General features: G+C 33.6%; 1 protein-coding gene across 4 annotated transcripts in view; it reads left to right on the forward strand.

Moving 5' to 3' along the window:
- Positions 1-27,162, forward strand: part of LOC126967943 (protein dachsous) — a 304,180-nt gene that overhangs the window by 8,665 nt on the left and 268,353 nt on the right. For all 4 annotated transcript variants that reach the window (XM_050812652.1, XM_050812653.1, XM_050812654.1 and 1 more), the window contains exon 2: positions 4,406-6,152. In XM_050812652.1, coding sequence (XP_050668609.1) covers positions 4,449-6,152 — 1,704 coding nt within the window. In that variant the 5' untranslated portion in view covers positions 4,406-4,448. The remainder of the gene's footprint in view (positions 1-4,405; positions 6,153-27,162) is intronic.

The following is a 27,162-nucleotide window of genomic DNA, read 5'->3' on the forward strand; positions in this document are numbered from 1 at the left end:
TAATGAACCAATCGAAATATTACTTATACCACAAGATGCAATGTGTTTTCACAATATTATGTTAAGATCTTAGCTACAGCGTTTCTTGCAAATAAAATTTCATTTCATTTCGGCACTTGTAATATACACTACTATACTAGGTGTCTGTTTGCGGTCTGCATAATGTCGTTTTAAACACATTTATTTAAAAGTATTGTAGAACTTGTAAAAATAAAGATGATATTGATTTTATTTGAAAAAAATTTTGATCAAAAATCAAAAAAAGAAACGAGAATGTTTGTATAGAAAACTGGTCACTAACTTATCTTCTTAAGAGTTACTAAGTTGATTGTTATTGTTACGTGAACGATACAGGCTCTCTGTTCGATAACCATCATATTGAATGCAAAGTAGGTGAAGAGCTATACCTCTTGACTCGATATAACTCATTGTCTGACAACTTTTTGTAACACTTTTGTTTATGTTCTTCTTCTCTCTCAGAGCGCCATTTGTTTCCGAAGTAGTAGTGTGTCTAGTATATTTGAAATGACATCAACAAGAATTCTAAAGTAATCAATTTTGAGAAAATATATGCCTTATATGCCTTTAGGGATGAGGTCCTCAAGATCTGTAATACAGGGTCAATCTACTTCAGACACCAGCTCCTGCTAACAAAATATTTAAACCTTATGTATTTATTGTTTTAGTTCAATTTTTCGTGAGGAGAAATCAACACGTTATTATTATTTGGTAGTCAGATTTTAATCATAGAAGAGATATTAATATTTGAAAGATTATTTTAATAATAAAAATATTAAGGACTAAGTAATGTTTCTAAATTTATTGTTATTGAATTTTGAACAATTGTACTTCATAATGACATGCACTAAATAACTTATAAAGTTTTACAAGGAATAAAGTATTTTGAATATCATTTGAAGGGTTTAGGACCCAACTATACCTAATTGTTGAAGTGAAACTTCCTTGGGCGTGTTGAGCACTTTATTTTGTGGGTATTGAATAACTTGTCACGCTAGGCTGTGTAACGCTTGTGCGATTTGGTGCGGCTTAACACCAGAGCATCATATACCAGAGTAATTTATAAACAAATATATATATTCTAAATATTATTATTATATGAATGTAGCACAAAAGAAAAGTTATATTTTCACGTTTTCATGTGGTACACCCATTGTTTTATTATTGGGAGAGATTCACGGGACAGGTTGGGAGTTTTCGTTTTTCTTAGGGATTTGCTGATAATATTTTCATCCCTTATTAGGGAAGGGAGGGGCCCTTGCCAATATAGAACGAAAACGGCACTGTTTATTGAAATAGGTTGGAATTCGTTTTTTTTTGTTTAAAGTTTGCCTTTGAGAATTATGGACTTAAACAAATTTTTTTTTTAAAAGCTATAATATAGAGTGTGACTGAGAAATTAAATGTACATAATAATTATTTAATTTTAAAATATAATAATTTGGTATTTTTTTGTAAAAAGTTTTTCTTTGAGAATAACGGAATAATATAAATTTTAACTGTGATATTAATTAATTATTTCTTAACTATTACAATACGTAATTGGTTATGCTTCTCATCACACAAAATACACCCTGGGAAGGAATGGCGAGGGGTCGCACCACGGCGCATGCGCAGGATTTTTGACGCTAATTCGCCGAGGCGGCTTTTTGGTCGTCGCCGACAAATTTCGACGCAATTCGATACTCATTTGCTTAATAATATCTGAGCATTGACTAAAGTTTGGTTATCTCGAAATAAATCGTTACTAAATTAAGCATATTAGAGGTTAAAAAGTTAACCATATTAGAGGTTGCTCAGTGTTAAAATTTAATTAAAAATTTTAATTACTTTTATTGCTCTAACAGTGTTATTGGGCTTAAATATTAGTCGTGTGTAAAACTCAATAATGATTAAAGAATTGTCGTGATGTTGATCTTTCATATAAATAAATAAATAAAGGTTAACAATTTTACTTTATAAGACTAGAAATTACTGATTTTCTATTTAAGAGATACTTAACAAACTGAAGGCAGTTCTTTAAATTTATACTTTGAAGCTACACATAATAATATAAACTATTCTTCATGTATACCTAATGTTGACTACAAGACAAAATTGCCCTTTAGAGAAACATTAAAATAAAGAACTATTAATGCAGAAGTAGTTCGTTAACTGCAAGAAATAACTTCGGAAGAAAGTTAATTGAAGATTTCAATTTTCTTTATTATTTTGTTAATATATTGTTGGCAATTTAACACATTAATTTGATTGTAGATTGTGAATATCACCATTCAAGAGTAGTTTCTGAATATTACGACATCTAGAGGGTTTTCTTTAGTATGAATTATTAATATTATTATCAATCGAAGTTCTAATTTCTACATTTTAGTAATTACCATCAACATCCAAGTGTTGCAAAGAAAACTAATTTTAAGTTGCCTTGTTAGTGTGTGTGTTGAATATTTGAACTTTTAAGTCTCCTTCTTTTTATCTTAAGGCGAAGAGTAAGCAGAAAACACGCAAACATGGTGGTTTTAGACAAGTTTTGTGGTGAAAGTATAGCATTTCGAGCTATGAACACTACTTAATCCTGTTACACATATCCTTAAGTCTTATTTGTAGGTTGCTAATGCTTGCTGTTGGCTATACTTAACACTTCTGAGCCTTTTTGAACTACCACTTTTCTTTGAAGTTAAACAAGTTTTTTGGCATGGTGTGACGGATTTTTTTTGGTACTTCTCTCAGAAAAGTTATTAGTGAATAACGAGGATTGTAAGCATATAAACTGTTTTCCACGCAAGAATTTTGAAAATATTGGCTTTTTTACATTGATGGCGGGCCGGCAGCCGTGAACTCATATCGCTCAAGGTCGCTGGCATTTAGTGTCGCCTTAACAAAAACCATGAGATAACAAGAGAACTCTTGCTTAAAAAAATCAAGATTCAGCGGAATGTATATATGCTCACTTCATCAGACTACCTCATCTAGTTTTGCTATTAATAATCTTGTTTATAATTTTTGGTTTGCTCCAAACCCCATAATAATTTCTAATCTGTTAATGCAGTAAAAGATATAAGTACGTCATACTGAAAGATTTAAAATTTCAAATACAATATAAATATAGGAAATAGTTAATACTGACATGAAATACTCTACATATTAAAACTTACCTAATGTATAATCTCTCTGTTAGTCACATGAAACGACCCAACTCGAAGTAACATGAAACATAAGATCATAATATGAAATATTCGCGAATTCCTTTAATTTAGTTTAATGCCCGCCTCAGATACCGACAGGCAATAAAATTGTATTTTTATTATCTGGAGCATCAAGCACAGCACCGACTTACACGGAATTGTGAATTTTGAATATTTTTAGAATATTAACAAAGATTTAATCAAATATAATAAATTATATTTTATATACTGATATATATTTTATATTGTCTGTTGTACGTTTTAAATTGCTAGTGCATCGATTTATTGTTTAAATAGGATTATCACAAATAATAATACTTTTCCTCCATATTATTTTAAATAAAGAATTTAATAACGTACTATTATTTGACATCACTGCCTAGAACACTGAGGAGCTGTCAATTCTCATACTACAGGTTAACTAGGCATAAATTAGCCAACACTATTTAAATTGTTTATGTTTTAATTGTTTTAATATTACTTATAAATGGTCAAGGAAATTAGTCTTAAAGTAGCTTATTACTATTAAAATGAAATAAAAAGAGTAATATATTCTGATAATAAATTTAAACTGAAAAGACTTCATTAATTATGTACGTTGCAGGGAGAGTCCTAGAGACTTTACAATGTTACGAATAACATTCGACAAAAAATTTGTAAAATACTGTGATTACTTCTAATGATGTATTAAAACCTTGCAAGAACACAATAACGTGAACTCCCCACTTAATGTTTTATTGTTTTAGACGAACAATAGTTCCTTAAACTTCATCACTAATCATTTTCCAGTGTTGCCAGTCTCGGCTCCTACTTTATATACGAGTGCCTGGGACAGTAATGGCTACCTACTTCACGAGCCAAACAAAGGGACTTAATAATAACCGACGATAATCTAAAAATACATTAGAGTTAGACTTAGAAGACAAGGGAAAATTAAGTTGGCCAGGTATTCATTATGAGACAAGTCATAACTTCCGCTAAGTTTTTACGAAGTTATGAGCTGATGAGGAATTATAATAAATTATGTATAAAATAAATAGCAAGTTGCTAAAATATTAGCTTAAAAAAATCACTCAAAATATATTATACTTTGTTCATTTTAAATCAGACCTCTATTTTGATATTCTAACGTTCAAATAAATACAAATTACATAATATACTAAAATAACTTGTGGGAATAACATTTTTCATTTTTTCTGTTTCAGGTGTGAGTGACGATGTGTGAGCGGTGAGATCAAGAAACGCGCGATGTGGCGCGCTATTATCTGTCTCTTGGCCGTAGTGGCCGCGGCGGAACACGTCCGCGAGTTCACGGTCAGAGAAAACGCTCGAGCTGGAGCGCTAGTAGGACATCTCGGCGACGAACTACCCGACGCCGCCCCACCGTACACAATCGTACCCGTCCCTGGTAGTGCAGTCAATGACGATCTCAAAATTGACCCGCACACTGGTGAAATTCGGACAAGAATGCCACTAGACCGAGAAAATAGAGATCATTACGCTCTAGTCGCCATCCCTGCCAGCGGTGATAACATCCGTGTAGTTGTGCATGTCTCAGATGAGAACGATAACGCCCCCACTTTCCCCACACCCGTTATGGACGTTGAGTTCTCCGAAAATACTCCTAGAGACGTAAAACGAAAATTGAATCCAGCAAAGGATCAAGATCTGGGTACATTTAATACTCAAAAGTATAATATTGTATCAGGCAACACTGATAATGCTTTCAGACTCTCTTCACACAGAGAACGTGATGGTGTGTTATACTTAGATTTACAAATCAATGGTTTTCTTGATAGGGAAACGACGGATCACTATGAGCTTGTTATAGAAGCTTTAGATGGTGGTACACCTCCGTTGCGAGGTACAATGACTGTAAATATAACTATTTTAGATGTAAATGATAATCCTCCTGTTTTTGCTGAAAGTGCATATTCAGCTATGATACCAGAAAATGCCACAGTGGGAACTACTGTATTAAAAGTTTTCGCAACTGATTCAGACACAGGTGAAAATGGTATTATAGAATACTCTATAAACCGTAGGCAAAGTGATAAGGAAAATATGTTCAAAATTGATCCAGAAACAGGAGAAGTGACTGTAAATAAAGCGTTAGATTTTGAAACCAAAGAACTTCACGAATTGGTCGTTGTAGCGAGAGATAAAGGCGCTCAACCTTTAGAGACAACTGCATTTGTGTCCATACGTGTCACTGATGTTAATGATAATCAACCCACGATTGATGTTATATTTTTAAGTGACGATGCGACTCCCAAAATATCTGAGGCTGCCCAGTTGGATGAATTCGTTGCAAGAATATCTGTGCATGACCCAGATTCTAAGACGGAATACTCAAACGTTAACGTTACTTTAAGTGGTGGTGATGGGCATTTTGATTTACGGACGCATGATAATATCATATACTTAGTGGTAGTTGCGTTACCGTTAGATCGCGAGTCTCAGTCGTCGTACACTCTGAATGTAGTGGCCACTGATAAAGGCTCGCCTCCATTGCACGCATCCCGTATCATTAACCTCCGAGTGACTGATATAAATGACAACCCTCCAGTGTTCCTCGATAGCGTTTATAAAACCAGTGTGCTAGAAGCAGCGACAGCTGGAACTCCAGTTATCCAAGTAACAGCCACAGATGCAGACGAAGGGGAAAACTCTGAAATACGTTATTCTCTGAGTTCTACACCGCAATCTGATTGGTTTTCAATAGACGAGCGTTCTGGCTTAATAACAACTCGGTCTCAAGTTGATTGTGAAACGAATTCAATGCCTCAATTAACGGTGGTGGCGAGTGATCGCGGTAACCCAGCATTGTCTGCTACTGCCACATTATTGGTAACAGTGCTAGATGTTAATGATAATGAACCGATCTTCGACCAGTCTTTCTACAACGTGACGGTGCTGGAGAACGAAGCTGTCGGCAGCTGCATTTTGAAGGTACATCAAATATATACTTAACTATCTATCTCTTACTAGCAAATCTCATTAAAATAATTTATAATTTCCGTAGGTATTCTACAAATGTGATTTAAACTCAGCATCTTTAAGAAATGTGTTCCTATAAGTATTTTAAGCAAAACTCAACTCTATTTAAAAGAACATCGTTGCTAAAGCCTCAATCGCAACCGTCATTTAATTCGTCAATCATAACTGGATCAACCGGATGCCTGTATCGTAGCAATAAAATTTACGATATGCTATTTACGCTTAGAAAAGTTTCGGGAAAGTTGACTATCAACCTTAAATGTATATTGAGGTTCGTAATTTCGATGTGAAACTTTCTATGGATAATTATTTCGTTGTTACAATATTCTACATTTTTTTTAAAGTTAACTCAATCTATTCAATTTTAAAAATTCTGAATTGAAGTTGTTGATATTAAAAAACAAAACAATTATAGAAGGTAATTTGAAAATGTTTACTCGTGAATATTATAAGAGGTAAAACAACGTTTAACTTTATTAAAGCAATCAAAGCTTGGATGCTAACCAAGATGAGATAATAAAAGAACATGAATTGTTTTGTACGGAGCAACATTACCCGCCATACTCAAAATTTAATTCTATATTATTTACGGCACTCGTTTTAACTAAGAGTTATCTCAAGAATCTACTTAAACACATTGTTTGGGCCAGTTCAATTACGAGAAACAAGCCTACATCATCGAACGAGCCGACAATTAGTCATTGTGACAGATCAATTTCTTTTATCTTCAGTCCCGCCCGCAATGCGAATTTGCTAAAAAACTACCCGATTTTCATTAAAGCTTATCGGACGAATCCGTCGGGGGTAATAACTTATGCAAGGTAATACGTTTTAATATATTCCTTCGATATTAAATACGTAGACATAAGTGTGGGATATAGTTGGATATAAATCTATCATATGGAGTGATGCGTTTCGGCGCAGACGGAGTTCGCATCTCAAATTGCGATCTAAATTGAAAATTAAACAGTGTAGGGTTGAGCGTAGTGCGTGTGTGCCTTGCCCGCGGCTGCTTGGCCAATAAGCTTTAGCAGAGACGTGAAACGGTCCTGCAATATGACAGTCACGTTTCTATGAATAAAGCATATATTTATAGTCAAAAGTACATACGTCCTAGCTAATGTCAAAAAATCCTATGGCAAGTGCAAGTTATTACTTGTCACTATTATAGGCATTTGAGGCTGGATAACAACAACATCTTAATATGCTGAAATCGACAACGACCTCTAAGAATAATTATCAATTAAAGATATTTACAACACAACAATGATTATAACTATATTTACAATACAATTTTAATTTAAGAAGTTGGATAGCTAGGATGATCCGTTGGTGCTTGCGTATCCAGTAGATTTATTGACACACGTAGAAAGTACTTAAGTACCTGCAATCTCCGCGGCTTTGGATCCCACGGGCCAAGTATTTACACCAAATGGCAACTAAAGATGTTAGACTCACTAAGACCGGCTACTATATTTGTGACTTAAGCTGTCCTTGGCAGTCAATGCAGCAATCTAAGCACCAATGAAGTATATGAAGCTCTATCATAAATATTTTGATTCCGATAACAAGAATTTTTAAGGCAACAAATCTTAAACCTTTTTGAACGTTTTTGTTGCGAGAGGAAACAAAGAAATTGAAATTATAATACGAAATGATATAATAATTTGGAATGCAGTATGTTTTGAGGAATAAACACAGAAAGCTAAACGCACGGTAAGATTTTTCTTAGATTATTAAATAATGAACTATTTAGAATGTAACTGAAAACAAAAACATTATTGATACAATTTTGCAAGCCTCATTATGGAGAACAACAGTTATAATATTAGTTAGTAATAAGTTACAATTCAGATGTTCGATAGGGAGCGATCAAAGTGATTGCGGCTGAACTGTGTACGTGTTTCCTCTTGTGAATTAGACAAACCTATCCAATTGTCCGCCATTATTGCAAATCTCGCGGTCCTAATAAGTGTACATGGAATGGATACTCTTATAACTTTACAGTTTTAAAGTTGCGGTAGTCCAAAGGGTAAAAAATATAATATTTAATCTATGACAAGTGTTTGCCAAGCATTGCTGGCATTGCTGGCAATTTGGCAATAAAAATAATTATGTGCTATTCTATAAAACTGTCCTAAAGGAAACTTTATTATGTTTGTATGTAGCTTCTATATTGACATATTAAGTTTGTTAAATAAAATAGAAATCGTTTATCACAAAATATATGTTAAACTATGACTTATTTTGTAAATAGGATTACAAAATAAGTCATAGTTTAAATCTTATTAATTTCCCCATAACTCCATCATGAATTTATTCTAACATTTCCTGCATGTTTCATTCAAGTTCGAATAATAAAATCCATACGAATCCCATAAAAGTATAGAGATTGTGGATTGTTCGACCTTATACGGATAATGACGGCGAATTTTATTCGAGAAGTTTATGGAAGGATTTGAATAGAACGTCTATTCTAAGCAGTTTATTATATTATTAGCTGAAATAATATACGTTCGTGTTTTAAATGGTACACAATGCAAAATTGATATGTGCTTATTATGTTCCATGTACTTAAGTCGGCAATGTTCGTTGTCACAGACTTGAGGCTGTTTGGTTGTGTACACTGCCTTCCTTATTTAATCAAATAGAGTAATGTTCAGAGACAATAATTGTCTATGAACACTTCTGGTTAAAAGCGTCGGTGGCGCGTTAGCTATACCGTTGCCCCTCAAGTCACGTAGGTACCAATGTGTTTTCAGTTTTCGAACTCTGTATACGATTACGTTGTACGTCTTTTTTTATGAAAATAAGGAATTAGACGAGTAGGACATTCAGCTGATGGTAATTGATTGCCCATTACAATGCATTGCCGCTCAGGATTCTTGAAAAACAAAAAAATCTGAGTGGCACTACAATTGCGCTCGTAACCTTGAGACATAAGATGTTAAGTCTCATTTGCCCAGTTATTTCACTAGCTACGGCGACCTTCAGACCGAAACACAGTAATGTTTACACATTACTACTTCACGGCAGAAATAGGCACCGTTGTGGTATCCATAAACTAGCCGGCATCCTGTGCAAAGGAGCCTCCCACTGGTAAAACGTTACGTTAAACGGTACGTTTATTTGACACTTCAATGAGCTTGGCAATCATCTTGTGATTTCTCTGGAGGAACAAGAGAGTGTGAGCCTCTTTTGTCCTCGTTTTCCGTAAAAAAGTATGAGTATTACTCAGTAGTGAGAGTACTCCTATTGATATGGGAGTTCCTCTCTCCGTAGTTATACCACTTGGTTGGGTCTATTTTGCGTGTAGTGTTGGCTAGTTACCCCATTCAGCCCAGCTTCTTCTAGAAGTTCAGTATGCTCCTGGGGTTTTCATAGACTTCTCGTATTTACTTAGATATTTTCCCGTTGGTTGTGGCACGAGTGGCCTCCTGCACGTTCCAGGATTACATGAGTGACCCAATCCCAAGAAAGATCAATTGTTAATAGACTATGTGTAAAATTGAGATGTAAATCATAAAACTGCTTTGTAGCTTCTGATATAAAAAAAAATTAAGTCTATAGTTGTTCCAGTTAGCTCCTGATACGTTGGCTACTTTGCCTAGTATTGCTAATAATGGGCTGTGTATTATAATTAATTGATCTGGCAATACCTAAATAGTCGTAAAGATTGAGAAGACACAATTTAATAATTGGTAGTAACGAAATTGAAAAGATGTCAATTCAAAGAATTAGGAGGACTTTTGAAGTTGGTTAGTATAATGGCTCTACCATACGGCGAGTACGTACGAGTACGAAAAATAAGGAAGCAAAAATATTTAAATCTAGGATGAAGTATCAACTAGATTTGCCATTTGAATCCACATGTTATATGTTTCATTAAAACCAGTATCGTGAAATTTATATATGTATTTGCAATTTACTTTAAATCTTTCAATTGTGTAACGTACGTAGGTATATATTTTATAAAATAAAAATATGTAGGATTTTAGAAAATTTATTGAATTAGGCGTTACTTTGCGGAAATCCATAATTATACAAGTGATTTGGGTTTTCTTTAGTGTTAATTCCGCCAATATTTGTCTTTAAAACAATTTGACACGTGTTTACTCTCCTCTACACGAGGCATCCTCAGGACGTGTTGTCTCGCCAAAATCTGGCACGAGACAAACTAAAGAAAACCCAAATCATTTGTATGTAGGGTTTTTTTTCTCATACTTACGTCATATATTCAACATAATATCTATACGGACCAATTCCACGTAGACAAAGTCATGACATATGACTTTCTCTTCAACACTCAGTCGCGTGCAAAAACATATTATTTAATAGAAATTTAATAATTGCCATAATTGTTCAGATTTTCGTGCGAAATACATCATTCAGAGTGGATGACGAATTGTTACAAGACTTTCTCTTAAGTAATATCACTGGATGAAATTTAAATTCCACCTCCGAATCACACCTTCCTCCACGTTTTTCAAGGAAGTTTCTTCCACGTACTACCAAACTTTGGACAAAACATTATTGTGCGGTGTTCCCAGGACGACACGATATCGGTACCATAAAAAAAGCACCTATACCTTCATAAAAGGTCGGCAAAGCTCATGTGATTCCTCTGCCTTTTCTTTAAAATATATGGTGATAGTTATTCCACTATGAGATTCTTAATTTTTTCCTATGCCGTAGTTTTTTTTTGTGCCATTGCCGCACAAGGCTCTCAAGTAGTACAGTCTCTAGTATGTATGGCGACAGTTTTCCGGCAGGTAATTAGCACTTATAATATTCTTATTCCAAAAGCAAAAGATAAGTAAACAACCATTGAATTTTAAACATTCTTCTCGGTGAAAATTCGAACTATGACAGTTCTTTTACACTGCGCAAAATTAGCTTAATAAAGAGCTGTTTGGGTATTTATATCACAATCTATACTCAAAGAGGATGTAAATACTACGTAAAAAGAGGCGAGACTTTCTAAGTAAAAATTAAAATTTAGTTTAGTATGAAACGTGCAGTCATTTGACATAAGTTTGAAATAGTAGTAATTACAGTATGGCGATTGGCGACGATGAATTATCCGGCTATGTTTGAAATGGAATAGTTGAATGATTTCGGCTCTCCGTTTATTACAAGATTATAGCCGTCATCTGTCAATGTATAACAGCACGTTTCATACAAAGTTTCGCTAGACTATCTATACTAGTCAAATATTAAATTCATCCCACTGTACTTTTTAAAAGCTTTCATAAAAGAAATAACAGAGGGCGCTGTAACTATAACTGTGTTATTTATTTGTTCTAACAACGGCAAGAGGCAATACACACTCATCATCATTTTAATCCTTCGTGAATTTTATTTGACTTTGATGCAGATACAGCCCGTCATGGGAATGGATGTTTCATAGCGCCACAGAACAGTTAAAATCTCTTTTATCTGTTCTGTGCCCCTTCAGTTATGGTCTCTAGGAATTGCACCAATTTAAATAACATAATAGGTGTTAAGCGTAAATAGCCTACCTTAAAATGAACCCACGCAGAAAGTAAGAGTAATTCCGTACAAGAAAGTAATTTAGTGGCTTATCTTTATGCAGTTATAAATATTTTCATAAGCAACAATGCTAGGCATCGCTTCCAATCCACAGACCGCTTGTAGCAATTAAACAATGACAATGCTGTAGACATACGCTTTATAATAAACCTGTTCAACCGCGTTGGATAGAGCTTCATGTAACCGGGTAGGTACACTGAAATATATACGGAAGGAGTGTTCCAATAGCGTTCTAGGTGGGAGAAATATTTTCTGGCTTATAAAATAAATAATATCTAAACTATGCAACAGAGGGTGTTTGGAGATTGTTCGCATATAAGTGATTTCCACCTATGTATCATAAGATACATAATAGCTTTAAGGGTAAATGTATACACTTCTACTACAAAGACCCAGCCACCGTTCAGGCATTATCTAAAAATAAATTGATATGTTTTATTAAAAAATGGCTCTGTCGTAAATCCTACTACTCCACAGCTGAATATCTAAGTGATCGGACAGTCTGCGACTAGATTATGATTGTTTTATAGGGATAGAAATGACTGCACAATATTGTATATTTTTATTGAAAATAGTGAAAAAAAAAAGAATGCTGGTAGAGTTTCTTGCGCCGCTTCTGATCTCTCAGAGCACCAATTGTTTCTGAAGCGGTAGTAGTATCTAGTATATTAGAAATGACATCAAAAAGATTTCTAAAGGAATCAATTTTGAGAAAATAAATGCCATTTATGCCTTTATCTCATCACGATATCTCTGGAACCATAAGTCGCAGAGACTTCAAATTTGGTAGGAATATTCTTTTCAACGAGTAGAGGTCAGTTTAGCGGGTATTTTACGAGTTCCACACGCAAGAGTTTTTTTTTAAATGAACAGAACAACGTCTGTCGGGTCAGCTAGTTATATATAGAACTTTGCTGTCCCCTTGCAGGGCGTCACGTATTTTGTACCTATCTAATTCTTTGTAATAATGTGAGTTGCAGTAAAAAGATTATGATTTGATTTGGTTAAGTCAGCGAAATATCAGTAATATGGATGGTTCATTAACCGTACAATAAATATTTTTTATCTGTGTCTGTATTTGGGTATTAATTAATTCTATAGCCATATTATGAGCGAGTGAGGACAGAAGAAACGAAGGCATTAAAATTGTAATTAACTTATAGCATTCCAAATAAAGTGAGTCATTAAAATAATAAAAAAAACATACAAAGCTTATCATCAATGAAGAGATGATGACAGATGATGACAGTTGGGAGACAAAGAAAATATGTAATTAATAATTAATTATTCATTGGAAAACTGCAAATCAGTTTTCTGTACTATCGGTCTTTAAGCCGTCACCTTTTGGCTCAAAGAATTATCATTAACTACTTATTTAGTTATAAATTTCAATCAATTTTATCTTTACTGACGCAGGTTGATCTTAGAAATAATTAAAAAAATGCTTTATTGCACTTATTAGTAATTATACACACACAACTATCAAATTTAAACTAAGTTTACACAACTTCACTTATTCTGTAAAAGCCAGAATTTATTAACTTTTCTGGAATTTATCAAATCATATTTATTCCAGATTCGAAATATAATGTACAAATAGGTACACAATAGATTTCACACATCCATAAAGTGAACCCCATCCTATATACATATTTGTATATTTTTTTAAATTATTTAATTATTGCTTGCGCCAGTGATGAGCATGTCGGTGACGTGAACCTATAAGTTAATTTTTTATGACAATAAGGAACGTGACGAGCAGGACGTTCAGCTGATGGTAATTGATATGCCTTGTTCATTACAATGCAGTGCCGCTCAGGATCCTTGAAAAACCCCAAAAATTCTGAGCAATACTACAACTGCGCTAGTCACCTTGAGACATAAGATGTTAAGTCTCGTTTGTCCAGTAATTTCATTAGCTATGGCGCCGTTTACACCGAAACACAATAATATTTACACATGACTGCTTCACGGCAGAAATAGGCGCCGTTGTGCTACCCATAATCTATCAAGCATCCTGTGCAAAGGAGCCTCCCCGATTTTGCCCTACCAAAAAGTATCTAACGCGGCTAATGAAATTTTCACTTCAAAAACATACCAATACAAATAGTCTTAGTATCATTTAGCGTACAATTATCTACTCTATGTCTAGTCCAGACTACTGTCTCCTTACACTTATACACGAGCTCTGCTCTTTCACCACAGACCATAATAATATGATACACGTCGCTTCAACTATTTCTTATAACGTCGCGTCGCATGCACGAGTTATTTGTGCGCATGTCCACTACATCTGAACGTAGACGACCAAGCAGCGAGCAAAAAGATTGCATTACTTGATGCATTCTCACAAGTCGCTTCATTCATTTTTTGCTCAATCCTAGGGTTGGGACTTGCTCAGAAATCAACTTAATTGAATTTTTATTACACTATTACTTATTTATTTACATAGAGTTTTGTCCTTTTGGTAATATATACCGTTTATGTATTAATGGTGGGGTTTTTATTTATAATTAGGAGTTCGAAGTATAAAGTGATTTTGTTTGATTTAATTATAATGTGTCCTGATTTAATTTTGACAGAACAATCTTAATCATCTTAACAAATGTTGTTTATTATATTAATAAATTGATAGCCTTTTATTTCCTTCGATTATAATGCGAAAACTACTGAAGCAATCGGAATAATACTTTTACCATAAGATGCAGCGTGTTTCGGAGAAGGTTTTAGTATCTGTTTGTTTGTAAAACAGATTGTTGAAAATTCTTACCTATACCTAATATGTGTATAATAAACTTAGATACATATTTCATACAATTTGTATATTGGTTAATTAATAGTTTATTCTAGATACATGATCCATATTACTGTATGCATAGTTTATATTATTTATATTTTATTTTACATCATTCACATATTTCTTAAGAAAAATCTATTTCCGTCACGTGTGTTTATGACGTTTCCTATTCAGGAGGTCTATTACGAAAATCGAAAGCCGAAGTTTCGGTCCGAAACGAAAGAACGACGTACTTCGAATTAAATCCTATTACCAAAATTTTTCGGATCCGAATAGTGCGGACGGACTTCGTTTCGGAACCATAGACACAACCATAAAAAGTGAGGTGAAACAGCGAAAAAGTCAACGTGAAGTGAATTTGAGAATAAGGTAAACGAAAGAGAAAATGTCTAATCGCGAACTTCGTATCGATCTTCGGATCCGAAACACTTTCGTAATAGGAAAATGTACGATCCGTCAACTGAAACTTCGTATTTCGATTTTGGTAATAGGGCTCCAGGGCTTATATAACTTCTACCCACTTTGTTTTAATAAAGAAATTAATACTTATCATTACAAACATAAAGCTTATAATCCTGTGCACTTTTATTCATGGAAAAAATTGACCATTTGAGGCTATATTTGAAAATATTATACTGTACAAAAAAAGTGTGTGTGTTGTATGTTATTCTTCTTTGGCGTAATAAAACAAAAATCCTAATTTTTTTTATTACGAAAAAACAATATTAACTGAAGAAAGTATTAAATATAACCAATGAAAATATAATTATACTGCATAATTTAGTTAATTAACGTGTAATTAAATATCATTAAATTACTTATATAGAATTGGAGAGAAATTATTTTTTTATTTTAAAACTTGTATATAATATATTGAAATTTATTTAATTATTGTCCATTGGTTGTGATTCAGTTGACATATGAGTTACAAGAGGCTTGGTAGCTGAAGTATGATACAAATGATCTTGTTGACAAGCTAACGGTGTCGAATTTGTGTGACGTTGTGCGCGCGCATCGTAAAATTTACTCTGTTAATTTTCCCTAACGCGCCAAAAGATAATATGCAATAATTAAAGCTTGAAATAAGCATAAAATCTAGTTTAATTTTTTAATTATTTGCCCACCTTTTCAGAAATGGATATACAGAATACAGATTAAGAGAAGTCATTGGCCTATAGATTTCAAAATCGATTTATGTGATGTTATAATTATTTCTTATTTCAAATGGCGGTAAATGTGCCGCTATGATTAAGTTCTATTTCCAGTATGTTGGCAACATTGAGTTCTAATGAAATATGGCGCCTAAGGCATAAATAACTCTGGCTGTTGCTCATTTAAGAAATACAAATTTAAAAATGTTGATATATTTGTAATAAATTTTCATCCAAATAAGATGTTATTAAAAATTGTTATTATGTTCCGATCAATTGTAAGTAAATAAATAATTCATAATTTAAACTTTAACATAAATTAATTGTTCATTTCGCAGAGTAGAATATGTTAATTTATAAATGACGTAATTCCTATCTCTTATTTACTTTATTGACTTTCTTGCCTTCCCATGCCTTCTTGCTAACTGTTAGGTTATACAAACGTTTGTTTAGATTTTTATTATGCCATATTATACTTATTTCCGAAGCAGTGATGTTTATTCGATTGAAATCAAAAGTATTTCCCAAAGAATCTATTTTGAACGAATAATTTACTTTTGACTTTATATATCTAGTATTTGTTTTGTAATGGCATTTGTTTATGATAGAGAAATATTGACTTTCCAAAATTTTAATTATGATACGCGAATCTAACTCACGCTTGACCAAATATAACTAACTTCAAACCTGTCATAAAATTTACAAGTCCATTTAAAATGCCGTTATTGAAACGTAGTACCAGTAATGCCCTAGGATCTTAGCAAAATCTTTATTTGTTCATTTTATACTTTAAAATAAACATTAAACGACTACAATGTGGCGAAATTAATCGAGAAATATGATTGGATATTAATCGCATCAAGTTTAATGTGAATCTATTAAGTTATGCGCTACGAAAATCGTTGCTATATACTTGGTACTAGAGTCGTTAATCGTACGATGTTGTTATGAGATATTTTTACCAGCTAGGCTTTATTCAGTCGAGCAACGGAAGGTCATTGGCTGGATTCCACGAGTATGAAACGATACAGTTGACGGGCGTACTCAATCGGGTTAAAACTTTTAATACACGATTAATTTATTATGAATATGGGTTACTATTATCTGGGTGACATTTTGTACTTTTTAATCTACGTAGAGTCAAGAAGCCTATATAATTTATACGCTAGATAGAGTCTCTTGCTGTTAGACAACCGATAAAAACAGCCCAGGTTTAATACTTTAGTGTGCTTGACAAGCTACGTCTTACACTCGCGATTTGTATGACACTTTTTCTAAACTCAATTTTTTTGGCGTTTTCACAGATATCATAGTCTATCTAGACGTATAAATGATGCTTGTGACAAAACCTTATAAAACACTGAATGAAGTATGTAATTGATTGTTGACATCGACATTTCGCCTGAAGGGTTTTCTCGCAAAACAGAAAAAACTAGTTCTTATCCATCCATCTATATATATAATAAAAAAGTGTGTGCGTGTAATATTTACGCGCGATTAAAGTAAAACTTCTTTGACTTAAAAAAAAAGTGGGTACACCTTCCTTAAATGCCGGCGGCATTGCTCCTGCGATTCCTCGATCACTTAACAGCAATTGTCCCCACGCACCTTTGTCCTATTTTTCCAAAAAAAAAAACTTGGCCCCTTGGTACAGCCACCAGCTTAAAGCTAAGATTAGGGTTATTAGTTTTAGGGTTAGTTGTTCAGTTTTTTTCAGTTACTTCGAAATATTTGCCGCCTATAACAAAATTTGTTTCATCGTAGTTGAAATCTATAATTGTCAATAACCACGCAACTCGTTTTAAAGAAATCATGTAAACACCTCCGAAACGTACGATTAAAAACGAGTTTCTACAAGTTATAACGAATGAAAATTTTACCAACTCATGATAAAATATAATTTCAAATGTGAAATGCACGGATAATTTCGACTGTATAATGTTTTGTTCCGTTCACATTTGGGGATATTGTGTAGAGTGAGTGAGATAGTTGCTACAGACAAATTATAGGGCTCTGTAGTCGTAATGATAGATGACGCAGGTCTGGCGGTATTCTGTTAATGAGACTTTTGGTAGCCCTTACGTGAGCTATTCTGTTTTTTTTTATTATTTCTGTTTATCTGTAAAGTTTTACGTCACAAATATAACACCAGAAGGTATAGATTAGAAATTTTTTAGATTAGAATCAAGCGATAATATGCAATTATTGGGTTTTAGCAGCTTATCAACTGTAAAGTAGTTCCTATAGATGGAACCACAACCTGAGAGTTGAAAAAGACATACCAAGATATTCTACGTTCGATGCGTCACTCGAACGGTTGGCTCTGTTGGTAAGAGAAATCCGGGAAACGCGGGTTTGAGGCTCGCATCTTATCTGATACCACTTTAAAAATAACAAATAGTTTAGAAGGTACTGAGTCAAATGAAAATAAACGTTATTTCTAATTAGTTCGAGAAATGGTACCTTATCCTGAGATTTTATTAACTGTATATAAAACACATTCAATTCATAACATACAAAACGTAACCCAAATATAATGCGATTTAGTTTGATCTAAACGTCACATAAACCCGAGGTTATTTTCCATAAATTTTCCAGAAACACTATCCGAGCTTTATGGCAGAGCCTACATCTTATTGCACAAGTTATATAGAAGTCGTAAATTCGTCGAAATATGAGTGAAGCCTATATTGATTCAAAACGTCTCTTCTAAAGGCTTAAAGCATCTAAATGTCGTTTTTCATTTTAGATATAACATTCATTGCTAAGGCCCTTATGTTATTTCATTTCTGCTTTCGGAAATGTTTGCATGTAAAACATTTGTTACTTCATTTGGCATGCGGATTTATTAGGTAATTGCTTCTAAGTAATTCTAGAAGGCTTCATAAGATACATTAAAGCTTTAAAGGTAAATGTATACACTTTTATAATAAAGTCCCAGTCACTGTTCAGGCATTATCTATAAAGAAATTTAAATGTTTTATTAAAAAATGGCTCTGTCGTAAATCCTACTACTCCACAACTGAATATCTAAGCGATCGGACAGCCTGGCACTAGATTATGATTATGTTATAGCAATAACTTTTGTAATAATTGTTGTATATTTTGAAAGTTTCTTGCGCCGCTTGTTCTCTCTAAGAGCGCCTTTTTTTCAAAGCGGTGGTGTGGTGTTTGCACTGACATCAAAGATAATCCTAATCTATTTTGAGAAAATAAATATTTTTATATTATAATTTTCATGGTTTCGGACTTAGCTAGGGTAAGTTCGAGGTTAATAACTTCAAATAAAATAATTATCTATATTCATAACGAAAATAACATTTACAATATCTGGATTATAATTGTGTGTAATAACTTCCCGGAGTACGTTGGATGAGGGCAGCGCAGGATCGATCGTCGTGGAGATGGGAGGCTCCTTTGCACAGGATGCCGGCTAGATTATGGGTACCACAACGGCACCTATTCCTGCCGTGAAGCAGTAATGTGTACGCATTACTGTGTTTCGGTCTGAAGGGCGCCGTAGCTAGTAAAATTACTGGGCAAATGAGACTTAACATCTTATGTTTCAAGGTGACGAGCTCAGCTGTGGTGCCGCTCAGAATACTTAGGTTTATGAAGAACCCTGAGCGGCACTGCAATGTGCAGGGCGCATCAATTACCATCATCTGAATGTCCTGCTCGTCTCGTCCCTTATTGTCATAAAAAAAACATCTTTGGGGGAGGCCTTTGTCCAGCAGTGGACGTCTTCCGGCTGAAATGATGATGATGATAAGTAACTCACGTCAATTCTGCGCTGACTGAGCCGTTCTAAGTCCGAACAAGCGTAACAGCACAGTGTCATTCAATACCTTAGAAGAATAAAGCACCTAATTAATTAATTTAATGGGCAATTAGAAGCGATATCCTAAGATTAAATCAATTAATAAAATCACTTAATAAAGAACAAAAGTAATTGTTGCATTTCATATTTTTAACCTCGTTTTGATAAGGTTTTTACTTCTGCCGATTTTATTTGTAAAAAGTTTTGACAGTCATCTGATGACCTATATAGCCCAGTGGTTGGTGATCCTGCTTACTGAGCTAGAGGTCTCAGGTTGGTATCATCTCCATTAGGTATAATAAATTGGTATCGCTTAAGTAACTATTTTAGTGCGAAGTATGGAGCTCCTGATTATTTTTACTAAAGCATCCATATTCACTGAAAATGGCGAAAGTTTTATCCTTTGGTCTTTTTTTTTAACAAGGCGGGAATGTTGCGGCAGGGTATCTCATTTTGATGACCCAGTATCGGGTCGCGACCCGGCAAAAGAGAACGCTGGTGTAAAAAGAGTATCAATATTATTTTTATCTGCTCCTCTGATTTGCGGGCATCTTTTCTATGTATTTCAGCATCAAATCCATGACGTTAGCTTGAAATAGCCTTACCGGACAATAGTTTTATATCAGAGCACCGACTAGGATATTATTCATGATATTATATTATCGAGTCGATACAGTTTACTTTATCGGGAATAGAACGGCGTCTCGTTAGTTATGCGCAGGGCTATCGTGTTTCGATAATGTCTGGCCTGTCTGTCCGTGGACCTCGGGCCCAGTGTGCTAATGTGCATGGATTTTTGGATTTTTATTTATTACCCAGTGGTGCGTTAAAGTGAATGGACGCAGGCTGAGTTAAAATTGCATGTTCAATTTCGAAGCCGTATGTTTTTTTAATGAAAATAAGGGACGAGAAGAGCCGTACGTTCAGCTGATGGTTATTCAAACGCCAGGGCGTTTGAATAACATGGGCAGTGGGCAATGGGCAGGCCTATTACTATGCAGTGCCTCTCAGGATTCTTGAAAAACCCAAAAATTCTGAGCGGCACTACAATTGCGCTCGTCACCTTGAGACATAAGATGTTAAGTCTCATTTGCCCAGTAATTTCACTTGCTACGGACACTTCAGAACGAAACACAATAATGCTTACACATAACTGCTTCACGGCAGAAATAGTCGCCGTTGTGGTACACATAATCTAGCCTAGGCACTCTGTATAAATGAGCTTCCCACTGGTAGATTTTACTAACATTATTAGATATTATTTGCATGAAAACATTAATTCCATAGTAACAAATCAAAATATCAAATTTTTCTTGCACCCGTTTTTCTCAGGTCTGAAGCATAATTTTTCGAATTGGTGGTAGTTTCTGACTTACAAAATTCATATCCTCTTTTGGATAAAAATATTCGAATTCATATTTTTGTATAGATAGAAAACTTCATCCCATATTACACTACAGTAGGTAAACCCTGTATTGTATGCAAGCAATCGACATTCCATGGTTACCAATATAATTGTTAAGTTACGAGTTAAGTGTATTTTAAACTATTTTCCCTCATGTAAATTTAAAATGTAACTAAATATTAGTGGATGTATTTTTGTATAGTTAAGTAGCATGGGCAATTAGAAGCGATATTCTACAGGCGGTTTAAATCAAATGATAAAGTTTAATTTTGACAAATTTTAGTATAAATTTTATTTAATTTCTTGTGTAAAAATTACAGTTTATGTTACAGGCTCATATTTTCAGGGGTCTGAATTACATGAGTTTTAATCATTTAAAATAGTGTTTTATTTAAATAAAAATAGCTGTTATTTGAGATGATATTATCATGTTAATCTATTTACAGTCACAGTGATAAGGCTGGATAATATCTATATATATTTAATATTTTTAAGCGTCGTCTTGTGTCAGCAATGGATTGCGTAGGGTTCGATACCCGATGGGGGATGCTTAAAACATTTTATTTGCGTATGTTTTCGAATAAAATATTTATTTTTGTCTCGAGTAGATATGCATGAAATTAAATTCTGACTAGGAACTATCCATGCAAAAATGCAAAAAAAAAAAAATTTTTGACTTTCAAATATAAATACTCAAAATTAAAACTTATTGAATGCAAAATTATTCAAAATAGTTTTTAGTCTCGTTATATTATTAACAAGATAACTTTTTCCGTAAATACCTAATTTTTCTACATCGGGCATCAAAGATGTCCCTTTCAAAGGAATATCGCATAAAATATATATTTAGCACTGGTAAAAAACAGTGTAGCCATAACGCGTCACAATTATTTTTAAAATCTTCAAAAGTTCCATGACGCCATCAGGATAGATCATTTAGGTAGGCCACAGTTAAAGAATATTCTTTCGTGCATTGACTTCCTTTAAATCAACTTGAATCAATTACGATTAATGTTAAAATAATTCTAGTTAATAATGCAACCAAATTTTAACATTTTCACACGAAATGCAAGATTAACGAAACTTAATTCCTAAGGTAATCGAATCCTGAGCAAGTTTGGCTACACGCTTCACTTGTTCAGTGAGAAATAACGACATCTGAAATATAAGGCTTGCACACACGGTCAATCGTACAACCAATGAGCATTACGTCAATGTTCTTTTTTAGATCGAGCAGTATACTATCCGTTTATATTATTTTTGGACCTGACGTCGATGACGTCACATAGTAGCTTTGTACGGTCTGCAAAATAAGCATTACTAGAATATTTCTCTCTCTAAATACTTAATAAAATCATTGTTGTTGTGTCCTGTTCTTAACTATACTCTTATAACTGTTTAAATTTTCGTTTTGTATATTGTAATTTTTACTTTTGTTGTTGTTTTAAAATAACTATGTTGTTTTTTGTTTTGCTTTATTGTCCATTGTAAACATAATTAGTATTTAATTTATGGAACTGTTTTGTCTTCTAGTTTATTTATATTTTGTGACTTGTGACTGTTTTTTTCCTAAATTAATAAATAAATAAATTTAATAAAAATATTAAAAGAGGCTATTAAGTGTTATTTTAGTATTTTAACATAAGTACAATTTATTAAAGATTCCTCGACTTGTTGGATGTATGTAATACATTGTTATATGATTGAAAAGATAGGCTGGGAGTTTCTTATCGGTTCTTCTCCTCATGTCAAAGCTCCTTTACGAACCGATGTAGCGTCATGACTTAATAAATATATTTCTAAAATTATGGTGTTTTACTTGCATATAAAGGTTATTAGATTGTCATATTCGCTCTACTTGTAATTTCTATTCCCTATACTCCATTTCTAGTAGCTATTCTATCAAGTGCGAGGGGTGAAAGGGGAACGGGAAGGGTCTTCAGGGTCGAACGAAGTCCAGGGATAATGTGGCCTTGTAGTAAGCGTTTATGTGCTGCTTAAAAGAAGTAAATGCTTTTATAATTCCTCCATCTTAGTTGCAAAACGTGATGATGTGTGTCAGTGATCAAGTAATATCACCTGCGGACGCGGTTTACAAATGGTATAATAACCCACACCCTGATTACTTGAGCGATTATTTGATTTTTCATGTACCAGGCTTTTAATGCTAAATCACGATTAAAACACAGTTATTTCGTAAGTTATTCAGCTTGGTTTGATATAGGTGTACAGAATCTTGTTCATCGAAATTCTTTCATGAATATCTTGATGGCGGTGGAAGAAGAGAGCTAGATGGGACGATACGACATGGGTACCTTTAAAAAAGCGCGTACTTCCTTAAAGGCCGGCAACGCTTCTGTGATCAATCAGGTGTTGCAAAAGAATGTGGGCAGCGGTTATCACGTAACATAAGGTAACGCTCGCTTTTACTCCTTTTCCATAAAAGAAAAAGTAGTTAAACACGGCCTGAGCCTAATCACCTGGGAGGCTGGTGTTGCTGTATGTGTATATAATAAAGTAAAATAATGAAGATTTTTTTTTAATTGGGTTAATATAATGCATACTATATTCATTATCGTCATGGCGATCTTTGGGGAAGGCCTATGTCCAGCAGTGGACGTCTTCCGGATGATAATAATGATATTAATTATTTATTTATTTAGTATTTCCTTGGTTATGTTGGTATTTTTACAGATTTTTATATTATTCTGGTACGTATAAGAATAAATAACACTTATTCTAAAAATACACTTGTGTAGTCTGATTCGTATGAATTTATTTACTTTATAATTAGAAGAGAAAAATCTGAAACAGCCGAAAGCGATTCTACATTCGTAATTATAAGTACTAAGGATTGCAATCTGACGTATCATGTATACACGCCTTAATCTCTAGTTCATTGCACCCGGTGAAAAAGCAGCAACAATTAAATCATAAATTTTGCGAACAACCGACAATCACACTTCAGATAATGAAACAAAACGAATCGATAACTCGAGTTCCACTAAAACGATGCATCGTTTTATATCCGGAGATTAACTGCGTTTTACTGTTGTTTTATGTAATGTTTCTGGTTTTTAGTAAACTAGGGGCTAACCTCTATATGACTTGTTACCTCTACAACCTCGATTCTGTGCCTGTTGAAAAAATGTAAGTTAGATATTTGGGTAGGGTAAAAGTACATTGCGCAACAAGGGGAGAGGTTAGCAATTCTTATGAGGATGGAATTAGAATATGGTGTTTTCTTTCCTAGGAGGAAAATGAAAAACATTTTATTGTTTTTATATTTTAGTTACATACAGAGATATACATAATGTTGGACGCCAATATAACAAATCGTACAACATTTTAATATACAGCCTCGAAGTCTTACAACTAAGACACAGCCTAGCGAAACTTTAAGAAAAAAGCGTTTCACTCGATTGTATGTCGTTCGCTTACAAACTTAGCCGGATTATCCTACGTTTGCCTTATTGTAATTACTATTTCAAACTTATGTCAAATCTCACTGCATGATTCTTACTAAACTAAATTTAAATTTTGACTTACGCTGCCTCTTATTACGTAGTATTTACATCCTGTTTGCATATAACTAAGAAAGAAAAACAGTATGTCAGAGTGACGCTTTGACACTTAACTACTTCGTTCTAACCATAGAAAATAGACTATGATATGACCCGACAAACAGATTTTTCAATTTTAATAATGTTGTTTTCTTATTAAGTATTTAAGATTTTCATTAATATTGTCAATTTAGGTATTTTGTCTATTTATTTAATAGAAAGTTATTTATTATCTATATTATAGCATACAAATGATTTAAGTTTTCTTTAGTGTTAATTCCGCCAATATTTGTTTTTAAAACAATTCGGCACGTGTTTCGCTTCTACACGAGGCATCCTCGAGTCTCGTGCCAGATTTTGGCGAGACAACACGTCCTGAGGATGCCTCGTGTAGAGGCGAAACACGTGTCGAATTGTTTAAAAACAAATATTGGCGGTATTAACACTAAAGAAAACGTACATCATTTGTATAATTATGGAATTCCGCAAAGTAACGCCTAATTCAATATTTTTTTTTATTAAAGCAAATAAATTGTAAACATTTATTTTATAAATTCAACACAGCGAGATATTACTTGAAGTCTTAGGCTGACGTCTATAGAGAGTACTTAGACTTTACTTACGTACAACTTGGCCGAGTATGATAACATGTGAAATTGAATTTTGCATTAGGCTATCTTAGCATAAGCTCAGCATAATTTTAGCTGTCAAATTTCAATTATAAAGACGAAATCAAAGATTATGCTAAGCGTACACTAAGCTAAGTTTTACGTAAGCAAAATCTTAGTACGCTCTATAGAGAGACTAGCCTTACTGACAGACTTTAAGAAAAAAAATTATGGGCAATATTTTCAAGAGCCAAAAAAAAATGTTAGAATTCGATTATCTTAGAAAATCATATATTTTTGAACTTCAGTATTAGTAATTCAAATATCAACAAGAATATAGTCATAGTCCCAACTCTGATTGCAAATTAAGAGATATACTTGTTTCAAGATTGAATAGACATTTTAACAATTTTCATGCTAGATGAAATATGTAGCAGTATTTATCGGCAAACCTATAGCTATTGGCTATGTCTGGTAATTGAAGACCAGTTCCTCGTTTCGCAGAATCCGTTCTGCTTAGACTTAATTATCATGTCATCGTTTCTGTTCAACAGAACAGGTAATATATTCTGGACTTTCATTATGCTTTTTTTATGATATTATTACTTTGAAATATAAATCTCCTAATCATCGTAAAAAATAAAAATAGTTAATGCATAAAAACGCAGTACTCACACACACCCACCCTCTCTCTCTCTCTGTCACACACACAACACACACGCACACATACACACACACACACTCACACACGCTGTTGTAAGCTTTTATATGTTAGTTTATTATGTTATCTTTTACGTAAATTCTGTTATTATATGCTTTCTTTTTATTATTAAAATTTAAGTAATCTTTTGTGGCTTTATGTAAAACCTAGATTAAGATTGTAAAAATAATTGTGTACGCTGTTGATTACGAATAAATAAAAAAAAATCATTATCATTAAGTCATTAATTTACTCACCATACCGAAAACAACAGCTGGCCATCTCGTAAATATCGGAATAGTTGAAATACGTCGAATTCCGAACATTTTATTGATTGTATCTATAGGTCGATATCCTTCAAGGTTTCATCGGCAAATATTTCACCAAATCCTTCCTCGCCCTACCTTCTTGATCGCAGCCTTGATAATATGCAAATAAGTGAACCGACGATTTAAAAATAAAACTTAACTCGAGATCGTTGTCCTCTTAAGTGACCCAAATAAGATAATCCCAAAAGACACTTCGGACTCCGGAGCTGTCAATAAGAATTAGGGATAATGTTGCTAGCACAAAAATCATTAATCTTCAACAATTAGTGCGTCGCTCTTTTTCGTACGTTTGCAAGATTGATGGCAATACAATTTGTAACGAATAGCTAGTCATAAAATTAAATTACAACTGCATTGAATTGGTATAGATAGCATTCAGCCAGGGATCTATGTCTATCAATCGTCGACGAGTAAAAACACGTTCAAAAAATCCATAAAATACACATCGATATATCTCAAATGGCTTAAACTTGATGATTATTGTTAATAGACATTAAGCTTTACCTGCCATAAATAAACATTAGGCTACCTCTCTAAATGGACGAGCGGTTGAAAGAAAAAGCGTTCGGAGCGAGACATCGCAACGGGAGACGAACTTGAGTTCAGACTAGTTTTTTCATATGGCAACAAGATGCTTCATATCAGAACCTTTGCCTCGATTGACTAAAAAATTTTATAGAACTTCATTCTACGTTTACTATTGCTTAGAGAATTATTAAAAATACTAAGCATATTATAATTAAAGTATATTCATTACCTATACGATATACCTTAACCTATATATTTGAAAAGGCTTAACTTAGCGAGAGAGAAGAATATATCTAACGGAGATACATCAAGATACAAAAGATAAGCGAATGTATAGTTACTGTAATCGATTTTGATTGAGAAGTTAGAAAAAGTCAGCTACACTTGACGTACCTATTAGTATTTTGAACATTGAACCACTAGCTAACGCACACATTGACAAATCAAAATTTGGTAACGCATTAACGGGCTGTCATCTCGTCTATACGCTAAAATATTCTTTGTCTGT

Source organism: Leptidea sinapis, chromosome 14, assembly GCF_905404315.1.
Source record: "Leptidea sinapis chromosome 14, ilLepSina1.1, whole genome shotgun sequence".
Taxonomy (NCBI): Eukaryota; Metazoa; Arthropoda; class Insecta; order Lepidoptera; family Pieridae; genus Leptidea; species Leptidea sinapis.